The sequence below is a fragment of the Eretmochelys imbricata genome, chromosome 8 (assembly GCF_965152235.1).
Source record: "Eretmochelys imbricata isolate rEreImb1 chromosome 8, rEreImb1.hap1, whole genome shotgun sequence".
Taxonomy (NCBI): Eukaryota; Metazoa; Chordata; order Testudines; family Cheloniidae; genus Eretmochelys; species Eretmochelys imbricata.
The window spans coordinates 102,102,830-102,128,760 of record NC_135579.1 but is presented as its reverse complement, the minus strand read 5'-3'; the positions used below and the strand labels follow the sequence as shown (position 1 = coordinate 102,128,760).

Sequence of the window (25,931 nt, the reverse complement as noted above, 5' to 3'; positions counted from 1 at the left end):
GTGAATCCAGGTGCAATGACTCCAGGCTATCAAGCTGACCACCGCACAGGGATGCCAAGTTACAATTAGAGAGGGGCGAAAAAGGATGGCACGAAATGAGCGATCCTTGAAGGCGGCTCTTACATCAGAGTAGTGATGACTTTCCCCTCATACTCAATGATATTTTCGTAGGCATGCTGGGTTTCTTTGGACCTGAAATGTTACAGGAAAGCCATCAGTTACTGTTACATTCACAGCATACACACAGAGAAGTAAATAAAAACATAAATACTCTTGCTGGAAGGTTGCAATGTAACATGACTTCATTGCTTAGAATTCCAAACAATAACACACAAGAACCCAAAACCAGAGAGAGAGAAAACAGGCTGCTCCTAAAACAGACCAGAACAACTCACCCCACCTTATTCGAGGCTGGATGGCTGCAGACTGACTGCTGCTAGACTCAGAATGCATGCTTCCCTATACAGCGCCCTAACCCACAAGAAACCCCCCTGAAATTTAAAGTGACAGCCTACAATTTTAACCAAGTTTTCAGTACACCACACTTACCATGACAGTAAAGGAAGGATTTATGGTTAGGCTTTTAATTCAATATTCCTTAGTTTGAATGGAGCTAGAGGAATGGCCCGTGTAGTATTGTTGTGAACTGGCTTGTGTATATGTGAACCATTGTCCTCTACTGGATGAAGTCAAAACTGCTCGAACGTGTGTAACTTTTGCTTTCATGGAAATCATGAGATAAATCCATGCTGCAATTTTTCCAGCAGCAGGAGGTGGTGGCTGCTCATAGAGGATTAGCAGGCCCATCCCAGAGGGGGGCGGGGAGGAGGCAGCAGGTCCTATCACAGGAAATGTGGGGAGTAGGGTGACGTGGGCTGGTGGGCAGTGTCTCATTCATGGCCAGAGATTCTGGCCACTGCTGCTTATTCCTGTCCAGCCACCAGGGAGAGGGAGGCAGCACTGACAATGCACTGATTAGGAGCCTTGGCTTAGCCCTGGAGAAGCACCCCTAGGACCAGGGGAGACACCCCAGCACTGGCTGGCAAGGAGCAGAGGCATTATTAGCGCTGACCCCCCACCTCGCCCCATCAGCCAGACCGGAAGCAGCAGTGGCATCCTGGGATCCTGTCCGTTGGGGAGACACTGCCTTCCCGCCAGCCTGCCCCTAACCCCACTGTCTGGGACAGGGCTGACAGCTTCCACCTCCTCGCTGTTGGAAGAATCACAGCAGTTTGGGGAGAGGAATGGGGGAGACTCAGCAGCCGTGCAGATGCCATGAAATTCAAACATTTCCCTGGGACGCTACCGTACATTAACTATGTGTCATAGGGCCTGTAATGCTAACAGCTAATGCTCAAGTAGCAGCTTCTGGAATTCTGGACGGTGGAACCAGGGCTTTCAGACTAACCAGGGCAAATCCATAACAGAATTTTACGATCTAGTGAAAATGCCTCAGCTCGGCCTGCACTAATGTCTACGCTGCTGCTGCCGTCAATTATGGTTTGTCAGAGGTGGGAATTGCCAAAATGAGTGTACGGGAGGCCCCGATCCTGCAAAGACGTATGCCCCTGCTTAACTTTACGCTTCCTTGGGACTCCTCATAGCACATAAAGTTATGCAGGTGCATGAGCCCTGCAGGATCAGGCCCTATCTTTGCTAACCTGTAAGCCAGCCCTAGAAAGCCTAGCCTGGCCAGAAACAAAAGTGAAACTGACCGGTTTGCTGATCCAAGTGGGCTGAAGAACCTGGCAGCATTAAGGGTGAACACATCCGTTTGATTTTAAAAATCCACTTTTGTTTTCATAAACTGTTATTAGGGAAAAAGGGGAGACTTGTTCTGACCTTGTAATGTTTGTCACCTGGCAATCTCCCTGTTTTATGAAGGCAGATGTGGGCCCCTGCACACATGCAGAGAGGGAAAGGACCAGAGGAAAAATTCTTCCAGTGCAAGCGTACAGTAAAGCCAAAACTGACAAGAGCAGGGAGGAAAAGGGGGGACAATTGTACTGTAGCCCTGAGCTCAGGCCCCCCCTCTAATCGTTTGTAACTGGGCTGTAATAGGGGTGGGGCCCCAGCAAACATGATGTACCAGGGCCCTAAATTTTAATCTCAATAGGCCTGCGCAGAGCCACCATAAGCAGCCCTGTGCTGTCCCCTCCCCCCAAGACTCGGCATAGGAGGTGTCCTGGGGGCAGAGGTAGGACTAGGGGCAGGTCTGGGCATGAGAGGAGGAGCTGCCCTACTTTACACTGGAGATTATTTTGGTGACCCGAACCCAGATGCTGAATGGCCCAAGTGTGACATCAAACCATTTCTGCCCCGCTCCTGGCATAGCACAGAAGGGATCCGCTTCGGATGAACTCGAAAGTTCTTGAACGCCTGGCTCACCTGAAATCAGCCGCGGTGATCGAATACCTCCCCTCAGTCCCGTTGGATACGACATCCTCTTCCTTCTTGTCTCCTATGGTGACCACCGACTCCATATTTTCCCTAACAAAAGAAGCACATTTGAAAGAATTTAAGATAGAACCATGGAAGGACCATTGGCTGCATTGTATTTCTGCCTCTTTGGCTGACACACAAGTGAGCAACAGAGTTTCAACTCAAATGATTTCACACTCTGTAAAGCTCAGGTATCATTTGAACAGTAACCCGAAGCTTTCATACCACTTATCAAGCCATTGAGAGAGAGAAAAGGTGGGGGGGGGGGGCAATATCTTTGGAACATGCTTTTGAGCTGCACAGAGCTCTTCCTCAGGTCTGGAGAAGGTAACCAGAGCATCCAAACTAAATACAAGGTAGGACTGATTGTTAAGCATAAGGGGATCACAAGTTGTTGGAGAACTCTCACAGTGGACGGTCACAATGTGCGCCTTCTGGCCTTAACAATCTGTGCATGAAATCTATCTATAAGGTGATCAGTGAAGTTCTTTTTCTTATGGTTCCTCCCTTGCTTTTTGTCTCAAGTGTGCGTCCTCCTGTAATGGAGTCCCACCAAGCTGGTTTTTTGATTTTCACAGTGTTGCCAACTCTCATGAGTCGCATGATAATTATTGGCTTTCTTAAAGCCCCAGCTCCTGGAGTCACATGACTCTGTGATGACTTCAGCCTTCATTCTTAAAGAAAAACTGAGAGTCTATCCCTCATGGCTGTGGAGAAAGCTTCCATATGCGACCCCATAGTGCACCCTAAAGGTCCAAAAAGCAGAAGGCCAATAGAAAGACCACCACATCTATGTTTACATCACCTCCTGATTAAGCCAATCTCATGATTTTTGGGGAGCCTGACTCCTGGTGTTTGAACATGTGGGGTTGGCAATGTTGTTTTCAACCAATGCATCCTTTCGTGCTCCCCTCACAAGCAAACAAGTGAACCTCAAACGGACCTGAGATGCGGTTCGCTTAATATCCACACACCAGACTATGAATGCTTGTCCAAGCTCCTGATAATCATCATCATTTTTCACCACAGATCTCAAAGCACTTTACAAAGGAGGTCAGGATTATTCTCTCCGTCATAGACAGGGGGGACAACTGTGGCAGAAAAAGAGACAATGCGAGGACTAGAACCCTGAGCTCCATGCTAGGGAGCTAGCCACCGGACCACACTGCCTCCTTGCCACCATCGGGCAACATGACCCAGGGGACAGTGTTGCAGACCAGGAGTCAGGCACATCAGCTGGTGTAAACTGATAGCCCCCTGAAGTCAGCGGAGGTCTGATCAGGTACACCAGCTGAGATGCCGCTCCAGGGCTCTATTCCCAACCCTGAAAGCACTTCACAAACAGTAACTTCTCAGCACCCCCGGGTCCTCATCCTTCTTTTCCAGAGGGGGAAACTGAGGTACCGAGCATAATTAAGGCCCAGCTCCTCAGAGGTATTTCAGCATCTAACTCATGACCTTGGCCTAAGTAATTTGCCCAAAAGCACAGAGTCTGTGATACAGCCAGGAACTGGTCAGCTAAACCAGGGTGAAGATTTCAGGATGAGAGGTTTTCTCACAAGTTGTTTAGTACTATGTGTTTCTCGTCAGGCTGGGACAACAACACCAACTCATGGCATTTCACTTCTTCCTCTGCCAGCTGCAACCCAGAATTGCAAAGATGCCGGAGAATAAAGTGGTTTGATGATCCCAAATGGCTGCTGGGGATCTTGACAGAGGTAAGTAGAGAGTTATTTCTCCAGGCTTCAAAACTAGTCCACAGCAGCTTCTCTAGGCAGGGGTGTGGAACAGGGGAGGCCAGGGGTCCATGGCCTTCCCACTTTTTACCGGCCATAAGGGCAAGCGATGGGGGGAAGAGGGCAGAGAAAAATGAGCGGGGGGGGGGGGTGAGGTCTTGGGGGAAGGCGGCACGAGGTCGGGGCCTTGGGGGAAGGGGTGGTGCCTGGGGCGGGGCCACAGTTTGGGCACCACTTTTAGGAAGCTTCTGCTACCCTTGACTCGAGTTACCCTGCGTGACCCTCAAATCCTTCCTAGGACTAGATGGTTCTCCACCAGCCCCTCGCCTCATGCCCCAGTCCCATTGCCAATCACCCGGGCTGTATCCAGCTCAGTTCCTTGAATCTTACACATTCAGCTCTCCACTGCAGATCACAGTGCTGACCACTCCCTGGTCATCGATCCTCCAGGACGTGCTGCAGCAGCTGCCACCAGCGAGCATTGTGGGACAAGTGATCTTACTCTTGAGGGCACCAGGCTACTTGCTGCGGAGGTGGAGGTGGGACAGTTGGAACGAAGGGCTCCTCCTAATGAGGGAGATGAGAGGGCTCAGGAGGTGGTTTCATGGCCTATCTTTACAAAGGGGAACAAGGAAGACCTGGGAAATTAAAGGACAATCAGCCTCACTTCAATACCTGGTTTGTAAGCACCTGGAGGATAATAGGGTTATAAGAACTAGTCACCACGGATTTGTCAAAAACAAATCATGCCATACCAACTTAATTTCCTTCTTCGATAGGGTTACTGACCTAATGGACGGGGGGAAGCAGTAGATGTGATATATCTTGATTTTAGTACGGCTTTTGACACAGTGCGGCAAGACATTCTCATAAGTAAACTAGGGAAATGCGATCTAGATGAAATTACTGTAAGGTGGATGCACAACTGGTTGAAAGACGTTACTCAGAGAGTAGTTATCAATGGTTTGCTGTCAAATTGGGAGGGCGGATTTAGTGGGGCCTGCGGGGGTCCAGTGCTATCCAGTATTTGCATTCATGACGTGGATAATGGAGTGGAGAGAATGCTTTCTAAAATGTGCAGATGACGCCAGGCTGGAAGAGGTGGGAAGCACTTTGGAGGACAGGTTTAAAATTCAAAACGACCTTGACAAATTGGAGAATCAGTCTGAATTCAACAAGTCGAAATTCAGTAGAGACAAGTGCAAAGGGCGTCACCGAGGAAGGAAAAATCACGGGCACAATTACAAAATGGGGAATAACTCACTAGGTGGTAGCGCTGCGGAAAAAGATCTGGGGGTTACAGTGGGTCACAAATTCAACACGGTCCAGCAATGGGATGCAGCTGCAAAGCAGGCGAATATGATTCGGGGGCGTGTTAACAGGAGTGTCGTACATAAGACACACGAGGTCATTGTCCCACTCTCCTCAGCACCGGTGAGGCCCCAGCTGGAGGACTGTGTCCAATTCTGGGCACCGCGCTTGAGGAAAGATGTGGACGCTTGAGGAAAGATGTGGACGACTTGGAGAGAGTCCACAGGAGAGCCACAAAAATGATAAACGGTTTAGATAACCTGACCTACGCGGAAAGCTTCAAAACCCTGGGCCTGTTTAGTCTTGAGAAAAGATTTGGAGGGATGGGGGACCTGATAACAGGCTTGTGATATGTTAAGGGCTGTTATAAAGAGGCCGGTGATCCATTGTTCTCCATGTCCACTGAAGGCAGGGCAAGAAGTAATGGGCTTAATCAGCAGCCAGGGAGATTTAGGTTAGATCTTGGGGAAAACTCTCTCAGGGGAGGTAAGCTCGGGAACGGGCTTCCAAGGGAGGTTGTGGAGTCCCCATCACTGGAAGTTTTTAAAAAGATATTGGCCAAACACCTGCCACAGAGGGTCTGGGTTTACACGGTCCTGCCAGAGCGCAGGGGGCTGGACTTGCTGACTTCTCGAGGTCCCTTCCAGCCCTACACGTCTATGATTCTATGGCTGATAGACCAGCGATTGACCCAGCGACCTCCAGAGCTAAAAAGCTCCCACAGCTTGACCTTACTAGGGTGATAACAGACTCATTGCCTCTGCGGACTGGGTACAAAGAAGGATCTGTAACATACACTTACCAGTAGGTTATACATGTACTGAATTGTTCACGAGCTTTGTCTACTTTCTGCAGCCAGAATGTTAATAACTACAGCTCAAAAAGTCCCTGCTCAGGGACTTTGCCTGAACATAATCACTAAGGGTTGCAGGATTTTGCCCTCTGGGATTTCTGGTGGGTCAGTCATTCTTTAACTGCTCCTTCTGCCTAGATTGCAAATCCTACATCCCTGCAGTTGGCCCTCCCTGCTGCACAGTAACATCAGTGCCAAGTCTGCAGCATTGGGTGAGACTAATTTGTCAGACCTTTGAATTGTTTTCTGCTGCTAACTGGTTTTTCCAGTCGGTCTCTGAATGGGCTGTTGCAAAATACTTTGCAATGTTCTTTTTATTTCAACAGTAGAAGAGACTCTGCCTCAAATGGTGTCTTGGAGTCTGCCTCTGAGAAGGTGTGTTTGTGTGTGTCCGTGTCCCAAGCTGATGGTGCCAATTGGACAGGCTGTTCTGGGTCAGCCTATCATACAGCTAGACGTGAGCCAAAGAAGTTTAGACCTGGAGCCAGATCCAGCACTGTGCCCTCCCCTGAGGGAGGTTTGGATCTACTGCGCTGACTCCGCTCCGTTGAAGGTGCATGTCTCCAATTCCCTTCCGTGCTTGCTGGCGGGTGAGGTCTGGGGCTTGCACAAGAAATGTAAAGGCAGAAACAGGCAGGGATTAAGCTGCTAACTGCAGCCACAGTGACAGAACCAGGGCTGGAAATGCTGCCAGATTGCTATGCCTCCACAGCGTCTTTCCTGGTGAGAGGCAAAATGGGCTTCTAGCCTTCCCAGCCCTAGCCGGCAGGTTCTAACACGAGACAGGACACCGAGGAGCAATGTTTGAGCCAGAGACAAAACTAGGCTCCTGGGGAGAGGGGGTCAGATGTGACAGGAGTAGTGCTGGCTCCATCACCAAACAGCTGTGCAATGGGGCCTCTTTCCTGACTCTTACTAGACACCATTAGGGAGCATCCAATTTGATGTAAAAATCAAAGCATGTACTTTAGCCCAAGGGTAGCCTGTGCTCTGTGTTAAGGAGAGAAGGGCATGCCCAGAAGCTAGGAGGGTATGGGACCTGATCCTCAGCTATCCTAAGACCCATTTATGCCACTCTGGCAGTGTAAAGGGGATGTAAAGTGCCAGAAATGGACCTTTGAAAATGCCCCTGCACTAGGGGTTTCCTACTTTGTGTAGGTCTGCCCTACTGAGGAGTAGGGAGTGGATCAGGGATGTGGCCAGGTCACACTGTACTACAGCTATTTTCTGCCTGTCAGGGCCCACGGGGGCACAGGAAAGCAGCATTGAAGTTAGAGCAGCCCTGAGGCAGCTCTAGCTTACACTGGAGCCAGACAGACCCCTGCAGGATCCCAACAGCGGTTTAAAGCCAGAGACCTTAATCCCCTCTTTCACAGACTCAGACTTCAAGGTCAGAAGGGACCATCGTGATCATCTAGTCTGACCTCCTGCACATCACAGGCCACAAAACCACACCCACCTACTCCTGTAATAGACCCTTTGGTTGAGTTAGTGAACTCCTCAACTCATGATTTAAAAACCACAAGTTACAGAGAATTCACCATGTATTCTAGTTCAACCGGCAAGTAACCCATGCTTCAGAGGATGGTGAAACCTCCCAGGGTATCTTTCAACTCTTCCCCAAATACAGAAACAGAGTAACTGAGAACCAGGCCCATATTGTCTACTGTATTTCTCTCTTCATTCAGCTTTTCTCGTTCTTCTTCTCTAACCCTTTTCTACCCCTTTCTGTTTAGCTTTCACTTAGCCTGCTCTCTCTCCTTGCTCCCCATTTCACCATAGTTTTTCATTAGAATTTTTCTCTCTGCTTCATTTCTCCCCTCCCCCCAGCCTCATGAGCCCAGAATGGTCCTGGCTTGAGTCAAACTTTCAACCCTGGAATGCTTGGGTTTGACATGAAACCAAGCAAGTCAACCCATCTCGAGGGTGGTGACCTCAGCAGCATCGCACAACCTGTCTATCTGTGGTCTGTGTTTAACAAGTTAAATCTTAATATATTAAACCATTCATCAGAAGTACACATATGGCCTCCATCAACGTATTATCTGAGCAACCACTGGTCTTTAATATCTTCATCCTCACAACACCCCTGGGAGGTAGGGAATGGCAAATCTCCCTACTGCACTGATGGGTTCATGAGCAGCTAGAACCCACATTAGCCTGCCACGCTCTGTCTGTGTGGACCCTGCTGACCTGCACTAACAGTCCATTAATGTGCTTTGATCTACTCCTCTTTGAAACTGGACTAGATCAAAGCGCACTAAGGAACTCTTAGAGTGCATCAGCAGGGTCCACATGGATGAGGTTGGCTAGTGCAGGGGAGATTTACACCCCTGCCGCAAAGTAAACGTCCAGGGAAACAAACCCTGAGGCCCAGATCTCAAAGGTAGTTGGGTATTTAACTCCCATTGAAATCACTGGGAGTTAGGCGTGTAAATACTTTGAGAATCTGGGCTTAACTAACTTGCCCAGGGCCATACAGGAAGTCTGTAGCAGAGCAGAGACTTCAACCCAGACCTCCCAAGTCTTACTGACCATCCTTCCTCTCTGGCCAGATCCCCAAAATATGTCAATGAACATAACATCACTGATCTCCATAGGCCAGATTTTCAGCAGCTATAATTTTTGGTACCACTCTTTAAGTCAATCAAACATGGCCCTCTGAGACTGGCTAGTCAGTCGTCCTTTGAACTGCCCCGTATCCCTTGGTGGCACCATGTAAGTGGTGAAACATGCATCATTTCAGCTGGCCTTCCCTGATACCGAGTAACAGCTGGGCCAAGGAGCAGTGTCTGTTCTAAATGCCACCCGACTGAAGGGACTGGAGCGATGAACATTTCAATGAGCTCAGGGTCTGGAACTTCAGCCCTTTCGCTTCCTGAGTTTGGAACTTTGCCACTTTAATGTCTCGGTAACAAGGCTTTGGCATTTTAAGCACCATTTCTGGATTCTGTCAGGGACAGGAAGTGAAAGTGCCATCACAAGGCTATGGAGTTACACAGTACGACCATCGCCTTGTGCGGTGTTGTCCACGGTCCCTGTAAACCGATACCATTAAGAGGATCAGAAAAGATTCCCTGTTTTTATCCGCTTTGTGCAGTGATCACATTGTGCCCCACGCAGATAAAACTCGAAACGCCCTGCTTTTGGAGTTGCTCTGGCAACAATGAAGCCCAAATCAAATGGAATGAGGAAAACTCGCACTTACTCTTTTTCCTGACACCAAAACTTATTGACCACAAAAGCAATTGCCACCAGGACTAGGAAAACAGCCACTGCAATAACCCCTTGCATCCATGGCTGGAGATTTCCCCGGGCTGCAGAGAAAGGGTGGAGACAAACGTTAGAGATATTTTTAGCTTCACCTGTTCTGTTTAGGTTCTTCAACTGCCTCTATTAATATAGTGTCAAGTATCAGGGGGTAGCCGTGTTAGTCTGTATCCACAAAAACAACAAGGAGTCCGATGGCACCTTAAACACTAAAAGCTTGTGCCCAGTTAAATCTGTTAGCCTTTAAGGTGCCACTGGACTCCTTGTTGCTTTTCCATTAATATAGGATCTCAGGGCTCAATCCTGCTGAGCTTTCTGGTCCCAAGCCAGCCAAGCACTAAACCCATGCTTGAATTTAAGCACCTGGAAAGCCCATTGAAGTCCATGTAAGCACAAGTTTAAGGACCTTGCAGGATTGAGTCAAAAGTGCCTTGTGAGGCTGAGTCAGCGATTGTGATTGACAGCATGGGGTAGCACTGGGAAAGTGAACCCAGAGCTCTTCAGCCATAAGCTGGGTCTTGACCTCAAGACCACTCTGCTTTAGTAAGGATCCGGGGAGCTGGTTGGTCTGTGGTCTGAGCCTTGCAGACCCAAACAGGCAAAGAAACAGGATTGGCATTAAAAATCCACCTGCCATCACCCCCAACAGCCCGTCCATCCCCCACCACATCAATACCATCCCATGCCTCATGCAGACTAATGGGGACAGGACTTTAGCCTTGCACTGTGGGATGGACTTTGGCACTGAGCACAGTGTGCCAAAGTAGCAGCCCCTCCTTTTGTACTTGAGAATTGTACCAGGGCCCCATCAGATGAGTCAACCCTTTCCTCTCCCCCTGTCCCTCATTTCCATTGGAGAGGGGCCCAAACCAAAGCCTTGAGTCCAAAGGCTCTCCCAGTGATGAGTGGTTAAAAATCTGGATCTAAATTTTGCATCTCAGACCCATCTCTAATGTTATATTTCCCCTTGTAGAACTAAAATAAGCCCCATGTATTTGGGGAAAGGACAGTCTTTTCATTATCCATTTGTACAGCACCCAGCGCAGAGGTCCCATTCCTGGGTTGGGGCCTTTCGACATAACCACAGTATAAATAAGTAATAGTAGCAATATAGCCCTCATTCAAAATGCCATTTGTTTCAGAGAGAGAAAAACAAGAAAAAAATGAATATAAAGTCTCCCTGAGAAACAGAGAGAGAGAGAGCGAGAGAGAGAGAGCGCATAATGTGACTAACTAGGCAACGTTCTGCATCTGACAGGAAAAACAAATTGGCACCTGAGAGAAAGGGTGACCCAGTGACTAGGTGCTAACCTAAGACTTGTCAAGTCGTGTGTTTAAGCCTTTGTTCTGCTGTTGGCTTGGGAAAGTCCCTTTCAGTTGGGTTTTTGGAGGTGCCTAAATGCTTTTAAAAATCAGCCCTTTTTTGTTCTGTGCCTGAGTTCCCCATCTGTAAAGTGGGGATAACATCACAACCCTGCCTCAGAGTGGTGCTGTGTCAATAAACACATTAAAGAGTTTGAGGTGCTCAGAAGCTGTTACAGGTACAGCTCACCCTACTTTGCTTTAAGATGGCTTTTTCCAGACTGGCTCTGAGAACACACTTCCCTACAGAGCCCTCTAGCTTGCGAACAGGCAATGATGTCCCTAGCCTTTGTTTGCCAGAAGCTGGGAATGGGCAACAGGGGATGGATCACTTGATGATTCCCTGTTCTGTTCGTTCCTTCTGGGGCACCTGGCACTGGCCACTATCGGACGACAGGATAGTGGGCTAGATGGCCCATTCTTATGTTCTTATGAACATGAGCAGAACCCCTTTCCCCCTTAAGGTGATAACTTGAAAGTCCAACACAGTCCTCAATTTACTATATCTACGGGGCTTTTTCAGAATCTCTGTGTAGTCGGCAGGATGGTCTCTCTGGCTATTGTGTGGATGTGCAGGGAACGGGCTGCAGAGAGCACTCTGTGTAGGGACTAGGGATAATCCAAGTCCCTAGATTTGCGGGAATGCAGGGACTGTTCCCTCCATATGCTCCCAAGGATGTACATCGCCCTGATAGGATGGTGCGGTCTGTGCACCATTCCTATGCACTGGGGCGCGCCTTGATGACCAATCGCTCGCTGAGCTGCCCTGGGGGGAAATGTGACTCCATGTTGCCCACAAACCAAGGCTGTGATTAAATGCCTCAACCCAGCTCTGTACCTGCACCTTTATCTTCGCAAGCACACGCTGCTCCACCCAACCCCTCTTTCCCGAACTGAAAGCCTCCATCCATCCGCTCACACTGAGGAGTGCCGTGTTTTCCTGAGTCTGTAATCCGTCACTAATTATTATGATGTTGCAAAGCGGATTATGGTGGGTCCATTAGCATAACAAACCTGGCAAAGGAGGTGCCAGCATGTTCGGTGTGACACTCCGCTGGCTGGCGGCTGCTCGTTTGGAGTGTGATCACCTTCCAAGTTTTGGGGGAGGGACAGGGCTGGAGGGGGGCCAGTCAGCAGCAGAGAGAACCAGTTGCAAGCTGGGGTGATGCATTCAGGAGAATGCAGGGAAACAACGCCCATGACAACTCGATAAGTCAGAACAAAAGCCCATGCGGTTCTAATTCCCCCGGCTCCTTTGCCAAGCCACACAGCGGTTTCCCAACTCTGCTAAGCCGTAGAGCTACCCACTAGCTGGCTCTGTGGTGGGAAGCGGGGGAAGAGAGCATTAAAGGCTTCCATGTTAATAGCAAGGATGAACTTGGGGTTAAGTCTTGGGACTCAGGAGATCTGGCTTTAGTTCCTAGCTCTGCAACAGACTTCATGTTTAAGCCCAGATGCTCCAAGTATTCCGGTGCCTAACTCCTATTGAAATCAATGGGAGTTAGGTAGTCAGAACACCTTTGCGGATCTGGGCTTCAGCTCCCCATCTGCACAAGGGGGATAATAATCCTTTACTTTGCCTGGCTTGTCTATTTAGATTGCAAACTCTTTCGGGTCAAAACCGAGACTTGCTATACAAATGGGCCCTCACGGTATTCCTTGAATACAATAATAATAATAATGGGACTTTCTGCTTCCGAGCTAATCTTTGAGCTGTCTGCCCCTTCCCAGCAGGGCTGGGAGGAAGGTCTCTGGAATTTCTGCCTCTGACTTGGACAGAATGGGTTTCAAACATCTGAAAGGTCAACAGGAAGGGAACTAGTCTGGCTGTGTTAATGCTGCATTAGGGTGAATGAAGTGGAGAGAATCAAATCTCGTTGTGTCCCCTGCCATGTCACCCATCCCAAAAACATCCCTACATCTCTGGACCTTCTCTCTAGCAAAGAAACCCTGGTTACTGTGGCAACCTACTTGGAAGGAGAAACTGTACCCTGGTCCATGCATGACTCATTATAGACTCATAGACATTAGGGCCAGAAGGGACCATCATGATCATATACTCTGACCTCCTGCACATCGCAGACCACAGAACCTCACCCGCCCACTCCCTTATTCAATCTGGGGCAATTATGATTCATTATTTTTAAGTAAAAGAGAGACAAGGTGGGTGAGGTAAGCCCTTTTATTGGGGCAACTTCTGTGGGTGAGAGAGACAGGCTTTCGAGCTCCACAGAGCATTTCTTCAGGTCCTGAAGAAGAGCCCTAGCGGAGAGCTGCGTGGAGCTCAAAAGCTTGTCTCTTTCACCAACAGAATTTGGTTCCAAATAAATACTTCACCCACCTTGTCTCTCGCTTATCCTGGGACCAACATGGCTACTGCAACACTGCAAACAACTTATGAAAAATGGCATTTTGAAGGGCTGCCCCCACCCCACTCTTTTCACCCCAAAGGATCCCAGCATGCCAACCATGGGTCAGATTCACTGGCGGGTCACACAGATATCAACCCTGCTGCAGATTCCTGCGCATGGCAGCTTTGCCCCAGGAGTGTGTTATGTCAGGACAAAGCAGATGCAGCTCTGCTTACGGGGAAGGGGCCAAAATGTGAGCATCGCTCGCTGAAAACGAGTCATGGCCAGAGCAACCAAAGAGTCAGTCCCCCCACTCAAAGGCTGTTCCAAGTGGCGGAGCTCTGATAAATCTCTGGCAGTTTGAAAGCAGCTTTCCCCAGCCCTTATCGAAGCCACAAGCCTTGAATTATCCCCTTGGATGGCCAGGGCATTGCTGCACCAGCTGGGTTGGATCTAGCCCTGTGTGTATTTAAGGATCACATCACCCCTTGGAGCAATGCAGCCATCTTCTTGATAGAACCAGGGCACAGGACCAGCGCTGAACAGCTTGAGGGCAGGAGATGATGAAGAAGGCAGTGTCTAGATGGGACTCTAGGAGGACTGTAAAAAGGCAGAGGGCAATCCCCCAACGGAGCTTGGCTGGGACAATCTGAAAAGATTAGACCCCCGGGGCCCAGTCATGTTCCCCCTGAAACCAATGGCAAAACTCCCTCTGATTCCAATGGAGCCCGGCTTGGGACCTCCTTGCATCCGTCGGGGCCGAATTAGCACTCTGCGGCATCAGTGGAAAGACTCCCATTGACTGGAATGAGACTGGATTGCATTAAATATGAGTCAACAGTGTAACACTGCTGCAAAAAAGGCAAACATCATTCCTGGCGTATTAGCAGGAGTGTTGTCAGCAAGACACGAGAAGTAATTCTTCCGCTCTACTCCACGCTGATTAGGCCTCAACTGTAGGCGCCGACTCCATGGGTGCTTCGGGGCTGGAACACCCACACGGAAAAATTAGTGGGTGCGCTGCACCCACTGGCAGCCAAGCTCCACCCCGGCCCCGCCTCTTCCCTGCCTCCTCCCCTGAGCATGACACATTCCCGCTCCTCTGCTTACCTTCCAGCACTTTCCCCCGGCCACCGCCAAACAGCTGTTTGGGGGCATGCTGGGAGGGAGGGGGAGGAGCGGGAATGTGTCGCACTCAGGGGAGGAGGCGGGGAAGAGGCGGGGCCAGAGTGGGGATTCGGGGAAGGGGTTGCAATGGGGGTGGGGCAGGGGTGGGAAGAGGCGAGATAGAGATGGGGCCACATGGAAGGGGTGGAGTGGAGGCAGAGCCAGGGCAGAGCAGGGGGTCGAGCACGCAGGGGAAAGCGGGGAAGATGGCACCTATGGCCTCAGTGGGAGTATTGTGTCCAGTTCTGAGTGCCACATTTCAGGAAAGATGTGGACAAATTGGAGAAAGTCCAGAGAAGAGAAACAAAAATGATTAAAGGACAGAAAACATGACCTATGAGGGAAGATTGAAAAAATTGGGTTTGTTTAGTCTAGAGAAGAGAAGACAGAAAGAGGACATGATAACATGATGCACATCATGAAGCAGGTCCTCAAGGAATCAATCCTGAAGCACTTACATGAGAGGAAAGTGATCAGGAACTGTCAGCATGGATTCACCAAGGGAAGGTCATGCCTGACTAATCTAATCGCCTTCTAAAATGAGATTACTGGTTCTGTGGATGAAGGGAAAGCAGTGGATGTATTGTTTCTTGACTTTAGCAACGCTTTTGACACGGTCTCCCACAGTATTCTTGTCAGCAAGTTAAAGAAGTATGGGCTGGATGAATGCACTATAAGGTGGGTAGAAAGTTGGCTAGATTGTCGGTCTCAACGGGTAGTGATCAATGGCTCCATGTCTAGTTGGCAGCCGGTGTCAAGTGGAGTGCCCCAGGGGTCGATCCTGGGGCCGGTTTTGTTCAATATCTTCATAAATGATCTGGAGGATGGCGTGGATTGCACTCTCAGCAAATTTGCGGATGATACTAAACTGGGAGGAGTGGTAGATACGCTGGAGGGCAGGGATAGGATACAGAGGGACCTAGACAAATTGGAGGATTGGGCCAAAAGAAATCTGATGAGGTTCAATAAGGATAAGTGCAGGGTCCTGCACTTAGGATGGAAGAATCCAATGCACCGCTACAGACTAGGGACCGAATGGCTAGGCAGCAGTTCTGCGGAAAAGGACCTAGGGGTGACAGTGGACGAGAAGCTGGATATGAGTCAGCAGTGTGCCCTTGTTGCCAAGAAGGCCAATGGCATTTTGGGATGTATAAGTAGGGGCATAGTGAGCAGATCAAGGGACGTGATCGTTCCCCTCTATTCGACATTGGTGAGGCCTCATCTGGAGTACTGTGTCCAGTTTTGGGCCCCACACTACAAGAAGGATGTGGATAAATTGGAGAGAGTCCAGCGAAGGGCAACAAAAATGATTAGGGGTCTGGAACACATGACTTATGAGGAGAGGCTGAGGGAACTGGGATTGTTTAGTCTGCAGAAGAGAAGAATGAGGGGGGATTTGATAGCTGCTTTCAACTACCTCAGAGGTGGTTCCAGAGAGGATGGTTCTAGACTATTCTCAGTGGTAGAAGAGGACAGGACAAGGAGTAACGGTCTCAAGTTGCAGTGGGGGAGGTTTAGGCTGGATATTAGGAAAAACTTTTTCACTAGGAGGGTGGTGAAACACTGAAATGAGTTACCTAGGGAGGTGGTAGAATCTCCTTCCTTAGAAGTTTTTAAGGTCAGGCTTGACAAAGCCCTGGCTGGGATGATTTAATTGGGGATTGGTCCTGCTTTGAGCAGGGGGTTGGACTAGATGACCTCCTGAGGTCCCTTCCAACCCTGATATTCTATGATTCTATGATAACAGTTTTCAAGTACATAAAAGGTTGTTACAAGGAGGAGGGAGAAAAATTGTTCTCCTCAACCTCTAAGGATAGGACAAGAAGCAATGGGCTTAAATTGCAGCGAGGGCGGTTTAGGTTGGACATTAGGAAAAACTTCCTAACTGTCAGAGTGGTTAAGCACTGGAATAAATTGCCTAGGGAGGTTGTGGAATCTCTATCATTGGGGATTTTTAAGAGCAGGTTAGACAAGCACCTGTCAGGGATGGTCTAGGTAATACTTAGTCCTGCCATGAGTGCAGGGGACTGGACTAGATGACCTCTCGAGGTCCCTTCCAGTCCTATGATTCTATGATTCTATGAAGGAAAGCAACTGCTTTTAAGCATTGGGAAGGAAACTAAAAATGGCTTCACTCCCAGGAGGAAAGAAGTTTATGTAAAAGGGAAAGACACAAAGAATGCTGCCGGATGGGTCCTGGCCCAGATGAACTTTAACAATGTTTTTCAAGAACAGGGCTGGCTGGTAAAATGTTTACCTTAGATTAGCAGCACAGCCGAAGTTTCAACAATGGTCCCTAAAGGGCTCGCTCAGACAATGGTCTCTCTGTTTATTTGCTAATCCATTTCAATAATCAGTGCCTAGGTAGGGACACCGTAGAGTGAGGTCAGCATTTGCATTAATAACTCCTGTTGACATGTATTTGGGCAAGGAGGCTGGGAATATCCTCTGGGGGGCAAGGAAGGGGCCACTCAGAAGCTAACCAAGATCCCAGATGATCAGGACTTTGTCTTTCAACAGGAAATTGAAAGGCAAGCTGGTTAGAACAACAGTAAAATCCTACCCTACCTAGCATATAGGCAATGGGCCAAATTCAGGAGTGAGGTGCCTGGTGGTGGTAAGTTACACATCAGGTGTAAATGGGTATTTACTGGCATCCAATACGTGCATATAATGAGTGTAACTCATGCCAAATAGATCAGAGGTCCCAAACTGTGTGGCACGCCACACAACTACCATCAAACAACTATCATTTCCTGGTAGCACTCAGCCAAGGGCCGCAGCTGCAAAGCATCCAATCCTACACTGGATGGTGTTTGGATCCAAGGATCTAGATATCTCTCAACTATTTACATGCCCCCCCATTACCATTATATCTGGGCACTTCACAGTCTTCAGGGTCCTTATCTTCACAGTGCCCCTGTGGGGTAGGTCAGTGCTGTTATCCGCATTGTGCAGAGGGAAACTGAGGCACAGAGAGACTAAGTGACACAGGGGAATTGAACCCAGGCCTCCCAAATCCCTAACTATCCTCCCTCCACGGCTCAGGGCCTGGTTCTTTTTGTGGTTTTACTCCTTGCTCGAGTACCTGCTCCCCGAAATGGCCCTGTGTGTAGGACCCAGCTCAGTGTTTTCTTAGTCTGGTTTCATTGTTTTGTCCCCCTTCTTTACAGACTTTGATCACTTGAGATGGTTGCTGCTCAGAGGAACTTGACTGCCTGGTGGTGGGTAAGTGGAAGTCCAGGCTCATCCTTTCCAGGCCTGCTGCCTGTTCCCACCCTGCTCGTTCTCCCTCACCCCAAAAGCCTTTCCTGGGAGCCCAACGCCTCTCCCCAAACCAAAAGTCTCCTTCACACTCCCCTGATGTCCCACCAAAGTCATCCTTCTGCTCAGACAGACCCTGCTAAGGCTGTCTTGTCTTTTCCACTTTGCAAACCTAGTGGAAATGCTTCCGAGGGCTTCCGCCCAGCACTTGACTCTGCCGGAAGCCCAGCCAGCGGGCCAATTTCTCTTGCCAGCAGATAAGTTTTCCCTCCTGGGCATCTCATTTATTCTGAAGGCTGGGCTAGCCACAGCCCCACCGAGAAACGAGGTGGTGTAGCATGGGCTGCCAGATCGAGATGGGATTCCCTCCAGCGTCACTGGAGGGAATGTGCCAACACAAGCCTGCAATAAGGGCAAAAATGCAAAGCCATAGACAGCAGAAATCCAGAGACAATCAAGCACGTGTCACGACTGAGCATTCAGTTGTTGCTGTTTCCGACAGCATCTGATGCACGCATCTGATGCATGTTATTTAGGAGGCATGGCTCCTACGACAGCTTCTAAATTTGCAGCGAGAGTCCCCAGCGGGGGCCGAACCCAGCACCCTCAACTCAGGCCACTACTATTTCAAGTACCACTCTTAGATCTGTCCTTTTATCTTCTATACAGACCCCTCCTCAGCAGGAGGGAAAAACACACTGTAGGAGCAGGGTCTGTGGGCCCCCAGAATTTGGGAGCATGCAAAATCCCCCACCGTTGCTTGCTGAAGCCCTGCGATTACACATCTCATCATCTGATCAGCACCCACAGCTGCAATGTGTACATGCAAAAAGGGATTCGCGTGGGCAACATGGCAGGCACAACTGAAAAAACTCGGTTGAAAAACTTGGCTCCTTGAGTCTGCATTTGAACTGCACCAAGGCAGAATTACAACCCCCTTGGGAGCTATTTATTTCTTTGCTGATCTTCTTGACAGAAAAAAAAATAAATGCACATCTCAAGCCTAACGAAGCCCTGCCCAACAGCCCTTCCAGTTGTTTGAAAGGGCTTTCCATAGGAAGAGACATAAGATCAGGCCAAAACTCCAGCCCTGAAACTCTCCCACAATCTCTGGGAAAGTTTGGATTCAGACTGAAATCTGGATCCGCCTTTCACAGCTCCACATGTAAATGCAGCAAATGAGCAAGGCCTGTGTGTCAGCTGCGGTGATTCACGGTTTGTCATCTGCTTATGTGCCCAGGTGTAAAATCCCCTCCTTAGCAGGAGGGACACAGTGTCATTAGCGATATTGCACAAGCACAAATAGGTTTCCCAGGTTACAAGATCACTGAGTGCATTAATCACCCCTTGCTCCTTAAGGCTTTTAATAACGCACATGATTTGCATATAGGTATGTGGCAGGGCTGGGAGAAGAAGGAAAGGACACTGCCTGCCTCTGGAGTTGAAACACCTGTGTCCCTGCGCATTTGCTGTAAAACCAGGAGGTGAATATTTCCGTGAGTTCTCATGGCCCACGGTGGTGCTGGGGAACTCTTACAAAGAAAGAGCTGTAAACAAAACACAGAGATGGAACTACACACATATACCCCAGCTCAGGATCTGGCCCAGGAAGATGCCATGGTCTAGGTCCTCAGCTGGTGTAAATATACGTAGCTCCTTGGACTCCAGTAGGACTCTGACAATTTACTCCAGCCAAGCATCTGGCCCACATAATGACAAAACTAATGTCTCTTTTTTAGTGGCTGTAAACGTGCTTTGCATACACCCATATTTATAAAGCAGAGTCATCTGCAATTGGCTATGAACTAGACTCAGTGTTGTCAATTCTCTTGATTGTACCATGAGTCTTGCCATATTTGGTGTGTTCTTTAAGCCCCAGCTCCTGGAATCGTGTGATTATAGGAGACTCTCTGTTCTTGTTTTAAAAATAGTAAGTTTCTAGACCTCATGTCTGTGCAGAAAATTATGAAGCAAGTGCAACCCTAAATGTTCAGTAAATAGAAGGCAAATATAAAGACCCTCAAATGTATGATTCTTTTTAAAATCTCATGTTTTTTTTAGCCAAGCTCATGATTATGGGAGGATCTGATTTAGGATTTTTGAATGCCCAGGACTGGCAGTACTGTAAACTTAGCAACCAAACAGAACAATCCCAGCAGTACAAGAGGCAAAAGCGTCCAGCCCTAACTTAGCACAAGGCTGTAGGTTGAGGACAGTTTGTTCTGTATGCTAAAAGATTGATGCCCAAAATCACCTCTAAGGAAAGTAAACACTTGCCTAACTTTCAACAGGAGACTGGTCCCACTGATGCAATGGGATTACTCATGTGTTCAAAGATTTGCCGAAGCCGGGATCCAGAAACACAAGAGCAGCCTCGCTAACTTTCACAGAGGTGTGTAAATAGAGTAGGATTTGGCCCCACTGCTGGCATTTCCCCATAGGTCATAAACAAGAGGGCTTAACTCCTTGCTCCCAGTCCCACCCATGGGGTTGGGCAGGTCTAGCTGTGGACAGAGTTTAGTCCTAGGAATGTGTCATCATCCCAAATAATCCTGAAGCCTGGACTGCTTCATTTCCTTCTCTGGTTCATCCCTCAGCTGTTGGATTCTTTTTATTACTGTGTTGGTTTTTTCCTGGTCGGTGGGTGAGCATTAGCGGTGCTGGACGTGACCCAGGGAAGTGATGTTCACATCCAGATCCAGATGAGGCTTGGGCCCATGTTAGCAGCTCAAGGGCGAACTTGGGTTCAGGCAAGTTGTTTTCACGACATTTCACCCCCAAAGACTGAAATTTCATCCGTTCATCTCTTCCCAAGAGGTTTCCACCATCTTGGGCCGAGATCTTGCTCCAAGAGCTGTTTTCACAAGATTTCAGCAGCATCCAAACCTGATCAGGAAAATGGGCCCTCTATGGTTTTGAATCAGCACTGACCAGCATTGACTAGGATGAGATGTGCCCCTTACCCTATCCAAATTCACACACTACTCCCCTCTCCCCACAAGGGCACCATGTCCCCTTTCTGTGTCAGTTCAGAAAGTTTTCCATGTTTCTGCTTTGACTTCTGTAATGGGCACCTTTAGTTCCCTACATGCCCCAGCATCCTTTGCATCAAAGGAGATGGCGCAAAGGTCAGTGCAGGGCCATGAAGGTACCAGCAGCACATGGACAAGGCAGAGACTGGAGAGTAAGTGGAGACAAGAGGGAAGGGGTGACTGGTGGTTGGTGAGTGGCCATTCTCAGTGCCGGGTTTACAATGGCTCCAGAGGCTCCATGGAGCTGGGCCCATGCTCAGAAGGGGCCCCGGCCTGCTCCGGTTGCCCTGTGTCCCAAGACCCCGCTGACTCCCCCGCCCACCACTTGCTCCTCTCGGCCTGCCTGCCAGCTGGCCGAGGGCTCCTCTCCACCCCTTGGCCACACCCGCCGGCTCCTCTCAGCCCCCTGGCTGGACCCCTCCGGCTCTGGGCAGTGTCTGCTTCCCACCACCTGTGGGGCCCCACCTGTCTCCCCGGAGCGGAGCTGCCTGGGACTGGTGCAGAAGCCTGGCCAGTCTCAGCCGGCGGGGGAACAGTGTGGAGGGCTTGGCTGGGCCCTCCAGGCAAGTGCGTCTTGAGGGACCCCGGCCGGGGCAGGTCTTGGCCTGGCTGATTGCACCATTCCCGAGGGGATGGAGCCATTCTCGGCCCTGGAGGTGCGGGGGGGCTGCCAATGCACATAGCCCTTGCACATGCTGTTACCTGCTTTGCACAAATCAGTCTATATGGGCACATACACATTGGATGGATTCTGGGGAAAGGGTGCATCTTTCTGGGGTGCTTTGAAAATGTGGCTGTTTGTGAGCTTTGGCCACATCTGAAACATCATATAGGTCCCTAAATCCAGAAAAGCGTCATTAAAAGGTCCAGTCCTGCTTCCCTTTAAGTCAATGGCAACACACACTTTGACTGAGTGGTGCAGGATTGGACCCTAATAACTGGGAGATCCATGGCAGTTAAATTCTGAGAACAAGCAAGTAAACAAACAAAACAATAAAGGATGGAGCAACACAAAGTGCGGGGGGGTGGGGTGCAGGGCAGGGGTTCAAGAACATTGAAAAGACAAGATTAGCTTTAATTATTCATCAGAACACTTTATAATACTATTAAATGTCCTGTTGTATTTAATAAAACCAAGTGATGTCACAGTAGCAGGAGGCCTCTGTGACATTAAGTCTTCTGAAAAGTGGGTGAAGCCATCGATTTGGGGGAGATTTTTTGGCAAGCATGATCAAAATTGCAGATTCACAACATGAGAATTAGGGAGATCTCATTGCATGAGCAATGGTTCTCAATCAGGGGTACACATACCGCTGAGGGTATACAGAGGTCTTCCAGGGGGCACACCAACTCATCTAGATATTTGTAAAAAGAACAGGAGGACTTGTGGCACCTTAGAGACTAACAAATTTATTAGAGCATAAGCTTTCGTGGGCTACAGCCCACTTCATTGGATGAATAGAATGAAATATATAGTAAGAAGATATATATATACACATACAGAGAAGGTGGAAGTTGCCATACAAACTGTAAGAGGCTAATTAAGATGAGCTATTATCAGCAGGCGAAAAAAACTTTTGTATAATAGCTCATCTTAATTAATTAGCCTCTTACTCCACTTTTTCATGTTCTCTCTCTCTCTCTCTATATATATAGAGAGAGAGAGAGAGAGAGAGATCTTCTTACTATATGTTCCATTCTACGCATCTGATGAAGTGGGCTAAGCTTATGCTCAAATAAATGGATTAGTCTGTAAGGTGCCACAAATACTCCTGTTCTTTTTACAGATACCTAGATGAGTTGAGGTGCCCCCTGGCAGACCCCTTTGTACCCTGAGGGGTATGTGTACCCCCGGTTGAGAACCATTGCTCATGCAATGAGATCTCCCTAATTCTCATGTTGTGAATCTGCAATTTTGATCATGCTTGCCAAAAAATCTCCCCCAAGTTTTACAACAGGCTACATATAAAGCATTAGCAAAGCCAGTACAAACTAAAATCTCATACAGATACTGACTTGTTTACACTGCTCTATATACACTATACATTGAAATGTAAGTACAATATTTATCTTCCAGTGGATTTATTTTATAATTATATAGTAAAAATGAGAAAGTCAGCAATGTTTCAGTAACAGTGTGCTGGGACACTTTGTATGTTTATGTCTGATTTTGTAAGCAAGCAGTTTTTAAGTGAGGTGAAACTTGAGGGTACACAAGACAAATCAGACTCAGGAAAGGGGTACAGTCGTCTGGAAAGGTCGAGAGCCACTGTCCTAGAGTAACTAAAAACCTAGCACTATGTCTTCACTGCAAAAAAACCCTGTGTCTTTATATCAAAAGAGCAATCTCTGTGTCAGATCTTAGTGGAGGTAAGGCACAGGTCGATTACCTCAATGGAGTTAAACACCAGATTGGAGGTGTATAATATTGTGCTCAGTGAGCTACCACAGGGTAAAACACTACCTGTGTCTTTCTTGTCTCCACTAGATTTCACAGCAAGACAGCGAACATGCCTTGGGGTTTTTTTGTTTTGTTTTGTTGTTGTTGTTTTTTTGCAGTGAAGACAAAGCTTCAGATGAAATGCTTTGTTTTCAAACTCTCAGCAATTCATTTGTGACGCAGAGAGAGCATCTCCTAAAGGGCACTGAAGTCCCATCTCCTTCACCTGGCTAAAAAGAAAGTTCTCTGTCGTTGCTCCTTAGCTGACTTAAAGACTAACCCCTTCATGGATCAGCTGTTTCACTCAGAACCAGAAACTTTCAAGACTCAACCAGTTCCACTCCGAAAAGTAGGAAATCACACTCACCTTGCTGGCAATTCACTGGCTCCAGAGCCATTAAAAGGCACAGGGCAGCAACCTGGAGAGCCTGCATGACTGGAGAGCAGTTGTTTTGTTGCTCAGTGTGGAGGGTTCTTTGCTTTGTGAGAGGAACAATGAGCCCTGCTCCCTCTCAGAAGCTTTTGAGAGAGCCGAATGTGAAATCTGAAGACCCAGAGCACACTTAAACACGGCTGACTCCGATGGAAATGAGCCTGGTAAATTGTCAGTGACATTAATAAGTGGCTTTTAAATGGAGGAGGTACAGATGGATTTGCATACCTGCTTCCTCTTTGAGCCAGGTGAATAAGTAACGTCTAAGATTGTTTGGGAGTTTGCAGACATGCGGTTTGAATAATTGGCAGTTATTGTAGAGCCTAAAGGAATTTCAGGGGAGACAATGAACCGTGTTTGTTTATTTACTTACAATGGGGATTGTGGGGAACCGATACTAAGATCAACACATTCTTTCTTGAAAGGAGCACCCTGGTGTAGCACGTTTGCATGATACCAGAAAATGCAACAGCACCAAAACCAGAGAACCAAATCAAATGAAAGCCCGCAAAATCTAGCATTTGTAAAACTAAGCCTTCAAACTCTGACTGGTAGAAACAGTTGCACAGAAAATACTATACTCTACTGGCTAGTGGGCTATGCCGTTGCCCTAGGGAGGATGGAATCAGAACAGCAGGTCATAGAACCTGTACAGCTATGGGTGACTCTTTTTTAGCTCGAGTGGTAGGAGCTTGTGGTAATGTAGGATCTGAGTTCTATCTCAGTTCCAAGTGACCATGGTGTGCAACATAGTGATAACCATGGGGAAATAGTTTTATTTTGTGTAATGACCCATCCACTCCCAGTCTTTATTCAAGCCTAAGTTAATTGTATCCAGTTTGCAAATTAATTCCAATTCAGCAGTCTCTCCTGGGAGTCTGTTTTTGAAGTTTTTTTGTTGAAGAGTTGCCACGTTTAGGTCTGTAATCAAATGACCAAAGAGATTGAAGTGTTCTCTGACTGGTTTTTGAATGTTATAATTCTTGACGTCTGATTTGTGTCCATTTATTCTTTTAGGTAGAGACTGTCCAGTTTGAACAAAGTATATGGCAGAGGGGCATTGCTGGCACATGATGGCATATATCACATTGGTAGATGTGCAGGTGAACGAGCCTCTGATAGTGTGGCTGATGTGATTAGGCCCTACGATGGTGTCCCCTGAATAGATATGTGGGCACAGTCGGCAACGGGCTTTGTTGCAAGGATAGGTTCCTGGGTTAGTGGTTCTGTTGTGTGGTGTGTGGTTGCTGGTAAGTATTTGCTTCAGGCTGGGGGGCTGTCTATAAGCAAGGACTGGCCTGTCTCCCAAGATCTGTGAGAGTGATGGGTCATCCTTCAGGATAGGTTGTGGATCCTTGATGATGCGTTAGAGAGGTTTTAGTTGGGGGCTGAAGGTGACGGCTAGTGGCGTTCTGTTATTTTCTTCGTTGGGCCTGTCATGGAGTAGGTGACTTCTGGGTACTCTTCTGGCTCTGTCAATCTGTTTCTTCACTTCAGCAGGTGGTATTGTAGTTGTAGTGATAACCATGGAAGCTTTAGACCTGCAAAAATATACTTACACAGATTGAAGTTCCAATGAACTCTACTTAAAAAACAAAAACAAATAAACATTCTCCTATTGTGCCTGTGATCCAGACATCTCAGCACTGATCTGCTGCTTAAATTGCAAGCTCTTTGGGGCAGGGACTATCTTACAGGCACAGAAGCACATTCTGGGTGCTGCTGGAAGATAAACAATATGTAATAACAACGTGAAACTGACTATAAACAAAACTGAAATTGTCCTGTCTGGTGTCATTGTCTTGGCTGAGAAAAAGGAAAATAATAAACCCAAAGTAAACAAGCAGTACAAAGTAAATTAGATTCTTTCATTTTCCGTTATCTAAGATGTTATTAATAACATAGGAAAAGAAATGTGTGATTTAAAAATAGTTGTCTATGAGCCAGATGCATTATTGATGACCCTAATCATTCAAAACTCATGTCACCCCCTCCCCCAATCATGAGATTGTCCGAAAACTTGTAAGATTCTAAAAATAATAAATATGTGGTTTTTTACTTGAGCTCTGACATTTTCAACTTTTATGCCCCCATAAGGACTAGAAACTTTCCTTTTTAAAAGTAAAAGCTGAGATTTCCCTAGAACCATCTGACTCCAGGAACTGGGGCTTTAAGGAAAACACCAACTATCATGTTTCAGAGTAACAGCCGTGTTAGTCTGTATTCGCAAAAAGAAAAGGAGGACTTGTGGCACCTTAGAGACTAACCAA

General features: G+C 47.9%; 1 protein-coding gene across 1 annotated transcript; it reads right to left on the bottom strand.

Annotated features, from left to right (window-relative positions):
- PDZK1IP1 (PDZK1 interacting protein 1) lies at nucleotides 1-23,662 on the bottom strand. Its single transcript, XM_077825413.1, has 4 exons — nucleotides 23,596-23,662; nucleotides 9,551-9,659; nucleotides 2,389-2,490; nucleotides 1-192 (listed from the first exon to the last, which is right to left on the bottom strand). Exons 1-4 carry the CDS (start codon nucleotides 23,660-23,662, stop codon nucleotides 120-122), a joined length of 351 nt encoding a protein of 116 aa, XP_077681539.1. The 3' UTR covers nucleotides 1-119.
- Nucleotides 23,663-25,931: the final 2,269 nt, after the last annotated feature.